At 53.7% G+C, this 9,156-nt stretch overlaps 1 protein-coding gene across 1 annotated transcript; it reads right to left on the reverse strand.

Annotated features, from left to right (window-relative positions):
* Nucleotides 1-922: 922 nt before the first annotated feature.
* Nucleotides 923-8,851, reverse strand: CNGA2 (cyclic nucleotide gated channel subunit alpha 2). Its single transcript, XM_085060115.1, has 6 exons — nt 8,725-8,851; nt 8,437-8,547; nt 7,757-7,927; nt 5,054-5,161; nt 4,506-4,612; nt 923-3,826 (listed from the first exon to the last, which is right to left on the reverse strand). Exons 1-6 carry the CDS (start codon nt 8,811-8,813, stop codon nt 2,403-2,405), a joined length of 2,010 nt encoding a protein of 669 aa, XP_084916241.1. The 5' UTR covers nt 8,814-8,851; the 3' UTR covers nt 923-2,402.
* Between the last annotated feature and the right edge of the window lie 305 nt (nt 8,852-9,156).

Here is a 9,156-nt window from a genome sequence, read left to right on the forward strand (position 1 = left end):
TGGTTTTTCTCCCCATCCCCGGCTGGGAGGCAGACCTCCCTCAGCTGCCCGCAGCTCCCGGCCCGGGGCAGGGCTGGGCAGGGCACAGGCAGGGGAGCAGAGCCCGCCGTGCTGGGCGCGGCTCGGGGCGGGGCAGGCATCGGGGAACACTCGGGTGGCGTTGCCAAGGGCTGGGGCCGCGAGCCCGCACGGAGGGTCCCGCGGAGAAGGTGCCCTCGCCCGCAAGGAGAGTCCCCTCGTCCGCCAGGAGAGTCCCGTCTGCAAAGAGACTCCCGCCTGGCTGGTCGCCCTGCCCGCAAGGAGGGCCCCGCACAGAAGGTCCCCTAGTTCGCACGGAGGGTCCCGCACACAGGGTCTCTTCGCCCACAAGGAGAGTCCCGCACACAGGGTCCCCGCACGGAGGCTCCGGCCCGGAGGGTCCCCTCGCCCACCAGGAGGGTCCCGCACAGAGAGTCCCATCGCCCGCACCACAGAGTCTCCTCGCCCACACAGAGGGTCCCGCCTGCCCGGAGGGTCCCGCGCGGGCGCGGCGGTTCCGCGGGCCACAGCGCCCTCTGCCGCCTGCCCGCCGCACCCGCACCCACCCTGCAGCGCTGGGCTGGGGAGCGGGACACGGCGGTGCGGGACAGGGGCGGTGCGGGACAGGGGAGGTGCGGGACACGGGCGGTGCGGGACAGGGGAGGTGCGGGACAGGGGAGGTGCGGGACACAGGGGCGGTGCGGGACACACGGGCGGTGCGGGACACGGCGGTGCGGGACAGGGGCGGTGCGGGACAGGGGCGGTGCGGGAGTACAGGCGCTGCGGGACACACGGGCGGTACGGGAGAACGGGCGGTGCGGGAGTACAGGCGCTGCGGGACACACGGGCGGTGCGGGACACACGGGCGGTGCGGGACACACGGGCGGTGCGGGGGAGAACGGGAGGGCTTTGTAAGCAGCAAATCCAGGAGCGATAATTCACAGGGAAATGGGGAATCTGAGAGCTGGGACTCGTGGCGTTATAAGGAGTAGCAGAACTGCAACCACACCGACGTCAGCCAAGAGCATCTTGATCATAAAAGGAAAAAGAACCAAAGCCAGAAGATCTGCAATTTAATTCAGAGATCACAAAACTTACTGTTACCCCAGATTCTAATTTTGATAGTGCAACCATTCCTACTCCCACAATCCCAAAAAGCAAGGCCATTCTTTTTTAATGGAAAACATTCATATGAAACACAGAGAGGCACTTTTACTTTCAAGGGGAAGAACAAAGAAAATATCCTCAGTTTTCCACTATGAACATTTCTGGGTTGATATTTCCCCATGTCAACCTATCGTTTTAGCCAAACGCTTGGCTCAGTTTGACCCAGAACATGAATTCTCTTTTTCACCAAACATTCTCCTGCTTGGAAACCAGCCCAAGCCCACCCCATGGGTGCCAACACATGGGTCAGAACCAAGAAATGAGGTGTCATACTCCTCTCCCAGCACCCACCCTGTACCCTGAGGCATGGTGACACTGCTGCTTGCAGGGATTTGGGGACTGTTACTGCCCTGTCCCCTCCCCATCAGGCTGCTCCCACCGTGGAGCCCCCAGGGCTGCAGCACAGCCTGGCAGAGCTTTGCCAGCACTCGCAGTGGTACCACGTTTCCACCCTCACACGTGTCCCTGTGGCTCTGCCACTCATCTCTCCTCCAGAAGGCAGGGGCCTTTGCAGCCTGCAAAGCCCCGAAACTCCCACTGAGAACAAGAAAACCCCCTGCCTAAGAAAATAAATGTGTTCTGCGCTCTCTCTGAGCTACCCACAGCAAAGCAAATATGGGCACAGTTGGCTCCCACCACGGCTTTGTTCCTTAAAAACATGTCATTTCAGTCAAACCTCTCCTGGCACATCTGGCTGTCATTAGATAGAGGAGAGAGGCTCTGTCTTACTCCTGCTCATAGCACTGCTGGCGCTGTACCCCTGAATTGCACTTGGCTTTCCAGACATCCCCAGCCCAAACGGGAGCCACGCTGCTCCCACAGTGGGAGGGCAGTGGCAGTGATGCAGACAAGCCCCTCCGTTTGCAGATGGCAGAGGCACAGTTCAGCCTGTGCTAGCTGAGTTTTGGGATCTTGTGGGGAAAGAGTCTCTAGGTGCAGACAGGGCATTTGCAGACACTCACTGGGGACTGACTACCTGAGGTGAGTTACAAAGGCTGAACCCAAAAGGCAATGAGAAAAGGGACAGGTTGGAGGAGGAGCCGGGACAATCCCCTGATTTGGAGCCATTTCAGGAGCTGCCATCAAGGCAGTGCCAGCAGCAATGCTAAGGACCTGGGAAAAGGCCCTGGCAAGGCAGCCACAGGGTCTGCCTTGTGAAACAGCAAACACTGTCTCAGCACAAGGTCAGACATCACCCAGCTGATCTCTGCTCCCCTTCATGGTATCCCACCAGCTGAAACTTTCTCCTCATCCTCAAACAGACTGTCTGAGCTATCAGAGAAGAAATCCTCCAGTTCCTCCTGCCTCATCTTGGACTCCAGAGCAGTGATGCGCTGCTTGAGCTTCATCTGAGCATCGTTGTGCTCTGCCAGGAGCTGGCCAAAGCGGGTGTGCAGCGTGTCCAGGTTTGAGGCCACCCTGTCCAGCCTCTCCTCCATGCTCTTCCCTTCTGTGCTTTCCTCTGCAGCTGACTCATCCAGCAGCCCTTCCTTAATCAAGATCTCCCGGCCACGCTCCTCCAAGATCTTTTTGGCATCAGGATACTCTGTGACTGCTTCCATCAGATCTTCCTTTGACAGGCAGAAGAGATCAGAGTAGCCCAAGCTGCGGATGCTGGCTGTGCGCCGGTTGCCCATTTTGCTCCCTTTGATGTTGAGGATGCTGATCTCACCAAAGCAGCCCCCTGCAGTGAGCAAAGCGTACTGTGTCACTCCATCCTCCGCCACCACGGCCAGCTTGCCCTCCTTGATGATGTACATCTCCTTCCCAATGTCCCCTTTCCGGCACACGTAATCCCCCGGGCTGAACACCTGAGGGCGAAGCTTCAGCACCAGCTCCACCAGCAGCCCTGCCTCACAATTCTGGAAAATCCTCACCTTCTTCAGTGTCTCCAGGTGAACGTTGATGGCAATCTCTGCCCTTAACTTATCAGGGAGATTCTTGAGGACTTCCCGTTCATCTACTGCCTTCTTGTTGGTCCACAGGTAGTCGAACCACTTGATGACTTTGGTTTCCAAGTCTTTGCTCACCTTGCGGAACTGCATGTAGTGTTTGATGGCATCAATTTTGGCCTGGAACTCCGCCCTGGTGGCATTCATGTTGGATATCATGGACCCCACGTTTCCCACGATGGTGGCGAAGATGAGGACACCGATGAGGAAATCGAAGATCACAAAGAGATACTCTTCATCCCGCTCAGGGGGAGGGGTCTCCCCAATGGTGGTCAGAGTCAGCGTAGACCAGTAAAGACAGTAGACATACTCCCGGGTCAGATGCCCATACTCAGGGTCTGTGACATTGGGATACACCCAGCTGTCCTCCCCGAAGCCTATGGCCTTGGAGATGGCATAATAAATGCAGGCATTCCAGTGGATGATGACCAGGATGTAAAGAACCAAGTTGCTGATGCGGAAGATGTTGGGGTGGCTGGTTCTGGTCTCGGTCCTGTCAAAGAACTCGAACATGCGGGAGAAGCGCAGCAGCCTGTTGAAACGCAGCTCGGGGCAGTGCAACCCCACTGCAAAATAGGCCAGGTCTGTGGGCAGCGTGGAGAGAACATCCAGCTTGAACTGCAGGGTGTGGATGTAGTTATCCCGTAACTTCTTCAGGTCCTTAACCAGGAGGCCCTGTTCCAAGAATCCTAAAGAGAAGCAAATTACAGGGTTATCCTGGTTTATATGTGACTCCTCTGTAGGTTTTGTAAGCACCTCAGCAACAGTTTGTGGTGTGCCATGGATTTGTGTGTATAAATACACAGGGTCATCCAAATATTACCAGTTCCACCTGCTCTACTCAGTAAACAAGCTTTTGTTTTCACTCAAGCCCTTCATCTGGCAAAAGCCACCTAAAATATAACTCAGAGATTTAGTCTGTTGCCACGAAGAAACAGGGACACAAAGCTTTCCATCCTCCAGGTCATGAATTATTGCAGTTCTGACAGAAAACGTACAGCCAAGTGCTGCCTTCTGAGAACATTAAATTCTACCATTTTTCCATGTAGATAATTCATTAGCTGAACTGATGCAAAATCAGAGATACAGACCTTCAACCATGCCCGAATACTAATAGTAATGCAGGTAATTTTGTACAATTATTCAAAGGTGAAGTTGAAAGCTGGGATGATTAATCTTTCATATTGAAACTCACTCCGTCTCTCAGATCTTCTAATTAGATTCTTTCTCTGGTGACTGCTTCGTACTAGTGAACACCGAGGTAGACAAAACCCTCCTTCTAATGGAACTGTGGGTTAGGCCTGTCCCTTGCAGCTCATGTCCACTTTTAAGGGATTAAAGGAAAGCCAGGATGCTGCTCCTGCTCACCTGTGTGCAGGCGGATCACCGTGTCCCCAAGGTAGAGAGCATCTGAGATGTAATCTAACACCAGCCACAGGACAAAATAGGTCTTCTGCAGGTCAGTGAAACAAGCCCTGGAGGAAGGTCATCAAACAAGGTGTGAGAGCACAAATCCCCACATCTTCTCTAACTATTACAGCTGAATGTAGGCTGATCCTGAGGCACCAACCTCTGCAACAGAGCTTGGCCACTGGCCACTCCTCTTCTAGGAATTCAAACCCCCTTCTCTGAAAAATCTGTCCTCCCTTGATGCAGGCAAAGCAATATCTTGAACAACCTCCCAAATGCACCTTGTGGTTTTATCCTGAAATCATGGTCCTTTCCACCTGGGCCAGAGGATAGATGCTCTGCCTTTGCACCATGGAACTCACAGTGACAGTGGAGAGTCCCTTTCCCTGTGGTGGCCACCAGCCCCAGCACCATCAGTGTCAGCTCAATGCTGGTTGAGCCACAACAAGCAGGGGATGAGGAGAATCACAGAAGGCAGCCAGGGACCCCACAGCCTCCCAGCTCACCTGGCTACGAGCAAGCACCAGTTATAGAGGACAGGAACTGCAATCACAGCCAACCAGTGGTAATACCAGTCCCCTGCAGGGTCCACCACAAAGAACAGCCATTTCCACCTGGAAGCAGAGAGAAAAGCCAGAGCTGGCAGTGTGTGTGGAAAACACACACTGCCCCTTCAGGGTTGGAAGGAACCATCTGAGCCACATCCTTCATCCTTTGCACTGCACTGGCTCAGACAGAGCTGCAGCTTGGGTGCCAGTCTGTAAGATAAAGCCAATCCCAGCAGTGCTGAATCCCAGCACTGTGTAAGTTCCTTTATGCCTAAAACTGAGCTCAGAATGTAGCAGAAGAGGAAACTGTAGGATGGCAAGGCAAAGCAGGTGGCCCACATGACACAGCACCCCAGAGGCAGAGCCAGGAACAGATGTATGGAAGGGGATGATCAGAAAAGTTCTGGTGATGTGACATGGCATTGCTTCTCCCTGAACCAGGTAGGGACTGGTGCCAGACAGATCTGAAGAGAAGATTAATTGGAGCAGGAAGGAAAGTGTGCTGCAGATCAGTGGCAGCACCAGGAAGGGCTGCCCAAGCCTCAGAGCAGTGGCCCTGGGGGCAGCTGGCATGGCAAGGCTGCCTTCACTGTGCCTCCTGCAGCGTGCACAGCCCAGGGTCCAGCCTTTGAACTGCTCCCAAGTGTTTGATCCCACTCGTCTTGGGACTCTGAGATAAGAAGTGTATGCTCCAGTTGCCAGATTCACTGGAGAAGCTGGGGAAGAGAAACTCTGTGGTTGGGCTGATAGGCTTAGCTGCTGCAGCCTGATAGGCTAAAACACCCTATCCCTCCTTCCCTCCCTTCCAGCTTTTGAACATGCAAAACTCCCTCCAGTGATAGGAAAAAACACAACCCACTTGCCAATGGATTCCCCATGCCCACCCCGTTATTTCTAGCAGCTTCAAAGGCAGAACCCCTGCCTGGAAGTCTCCTTTTCCGGAGCACAGGCAGTGCCTGGAGTGTGGGGATGGCACAAAGCCAGCCCCACTCCTTCATGTTTACTCTGTGTGCACCCACAGACACGTGGTGGTCCAGCCTCCCCATTAAAAGGGCAGGTTTTTAGACCAGAAAGTGCAACTTGAACATTTGTTTTTTGAGAAAGGGACTGCTCCCTAGGACATACAGCACTGCCACAGGGAAAACTCTGACCCACCAGCAGCCAGCCCGGGTAGTTGTAGCACCCACAAACACTAATAACCTCAATAATGTTGTTAATGATGTTGGTAATTTCAGCTTTAAATCACGGAGCTGCCATGACAGGTGGCCAGAGTCACTGACATCATGCTGGCAGTGGGGCCAGGACTGGAAAACCAAGGCTCTGAGTAAACCCAGGAAGAGGGAATAATTATTTGCATCTTCCTAAAGGCTTTGCACTTGGGCCTGGAGCCTGTCACAGCCATGAGCAGCAGCTCACATTTGGAGTTACCAGATTGGGGATCTTCTTACCTGTGGAGCTGAGGACTTAGAAAATCACAGAAGTTCCCACTGGATCCTCAGGACCCACTGGCACTGAGCAGCCATTTCACAGAACTCTTCAGCTCCTTCTATTCATGAGCAAGTTCCCCTTAACCTCACAGGGCAGAACAGTTTTTACTTCCATTACTAGTAAAGGCCCAGATACAAGGCTCAGATTATTTTTCTCCTACAGAAAACAATTATTTCTCAGTGTTTTAATTACCATGTATAATGGAAGGGTCCAGAGTAGTCTGTGAGCTTTGCCCTCTAATTAGCCGGCAGAAGAAAAGCCAGGTTATTGCTTCTCACCAGGAGTGTGAGCTGAGGAGATGAAAGGGCTGGATTTAAAAGAGCCTTTCACAAAGCTGCTCTTTGTGGGGGCATAGGCAGCAAACACACTCTCTTCATCTCCCTTCATCATGCAGATGATGAATGAGGATGGCAAATCCCATGTTTGTGGCTCCTGGGTGGGATGCTGTGGCTGCTGGGTAGAGTCCTGCATCCCTTGTTTTGTCCAGCCCCTTGTATGCACAGTACTCCCAATATCTTCCAATACTAATTGGGAGAAATAATGGGCAAAACAAGTATTACATCATCTTTTTATGTAGAATGATAGTTGAAAATTTGTGTTGTAGTTGTAGTGAAGGACCAAGGGGTGGATTTTGTATAATTTGTCTTTTTGTCTTGTGTTGTGATGTTATTTGTGGATTTGATATAGGGGAACTATTTTGTTCTTTTCTTTCTGTTTACTTTAGTTGTTCTTTTGGGGTTTTTTGTAATTGTAAGTGAAAATTATATGTTGAATGTGGATTTTAATGATCATTTATTGGTCTCATTACAGACCCAGGGCTGGCTCCAAACACAACCTTAGTGTGGGAGTGGTGTGAACCTGGGGAGGTGTTTTAGCTGTCCTAAGCCGTGCAAAATGTGTTTCCCAACAGGGCACGGACCAAGAGAGAAAAGACCCCAATGCTGAGGGACAGGCCAGGTGTTTCCCACAGGGACAGAGACCACCAGGTCCTGCCAGCAAAACAGCCCAGCAAAGCCAGGCTGGCTGCCCAGACAGGGCTGGAGAGGGCAGCAAGGACCCTTCCCACACTGCCTTCCACATCCCTCTCTCCCATCCCCATCAGCCATCCCACTGGCTCCATGCACAGCTGATCCCCAGCCAAGTGTGGCTGGGACAAGAGGAAAGAGACCTTACTTTTTGTTTAGCTCCTCAGTCTCTTCATCCTCAAGTTGACCGCCAGCACCTGCAGCCACAGTCAGGAGCTCAGGGCCCTGGAAACGCTCCAGGAAGGGGTCTGGCCTCTGCTGCTCCTCGTGCAGGCTCTTGTTGGCCCAGTCCCTCAGCACCAGCACCAGCCGGACTATCCTGGACAGGGAGAGGCAGAGGCAGGAGTTGTATATAGAGCAGGGAGAAAGTGAAAGCTTCAGAGTCATCAGGGGAGCTACAGCCAAGAGGAAAACTCTCACAGCTCCCTCTCAAGTCCTAATATTTATTACTGCTTGTAGTGATGATGTGGGACCAAAAATATACACGCAAAAGAGATCACTCTGACAGAGTTCCACAGCTTCTCCCTCAATCCTGATGTTATTCCCACAGGAATAGGAGGAATCCGTGGGTGACTAGGGCAGAGGGAGTCTGCCTGCAGGGAAATGAGCCCTGAGCCCTCCTGAGGCCCCCGTGGGGGTGAAGCCATCCCCTACCACAACCCTCTCCATGGGCACTGGGCCAGAAAAAACAGCATTCACAGATTCTCATCCCTGCATCCCCTGAATGCCACCCAGCAGGAGGGGATCCTGACCCCACAGGAGGGCCCAGTGTCAAAGTCAGGCACAAGAGGCTCAGGCTCGCCCCATGCCAGTGGCACACACAGGTACCTGGCCAAGGCTCCCTGGCCTTGGAAAGCAGGGTCACCTCTCTGCTCCTCCCCATCTGGGCTGGCTCCTCTCTGCAGCTCTGAGGAGGTGTCATCCTGGGTCGAGCAGGTCCTGTGGGGGAGGAAAAGGGGGATCACACCCACACTGTGCCACCATGGCACTGCCACAGCCAGGAGAACTGGAGGAAGCTGGCAGCAGAGCTTGGGCATCACAGCCCTGCCCACACCAGGCCTTCCTCTCCTGTGCCCCACCACTGCCTCCCTCGTCCAAAGGAGGGACCAGCCTGACCTCCTGGTGCTGAGCCCTGTCCCCTCCATGTCCCCCTCGGGCTGGTGGCTGGCTGGGGAGCTGTGCAGACCATTGCTCTTGGCTGGCATCCTCAGTGTGAGGAGAGCACGGGCACACACCCTGCCCCAGGGACCTGCAAAAAGCACAGGACACATCACATGGTTTGAACACCGAAATCCAGCACAGAGTGGGAAGAGAGGGTCAAATACCATGGCATGTGCCCACCCCGTGTTTCCCACCACCAGCCATGGCTGGTGATGCAAGAAGAGTCCTGCAGGGCGTTTTGTTCTCTCCAAGAGATCCCACATCTGCCTGTGGCCAGTGAAAGATGTTCTTCTCATCATTCAGGCTCCTCATCCATTGCCAAAGGAAGAGCTCTTATTCTTTCCCTTCCCTACCTCTCCTTTTCCTTTCCTACCGTATTTGCCCTCT

The sequence above is a fragment of the Lichenostomus cassidix genome, chromosome 4A (assembly GCF_008360975.1).
Source record: "Lichenostomus cassidix isolate B80296 chromosome 4A, HeHo_3.0, whole genome shotgun sequence".
Taxonomy (NCBI): domain Eukaryota; kingdom Metazoa; phylum Chordata; class Aves; order Passeriformes; family Meliphagidae; genus Lichenostomus; species Lichenostomus cassidix.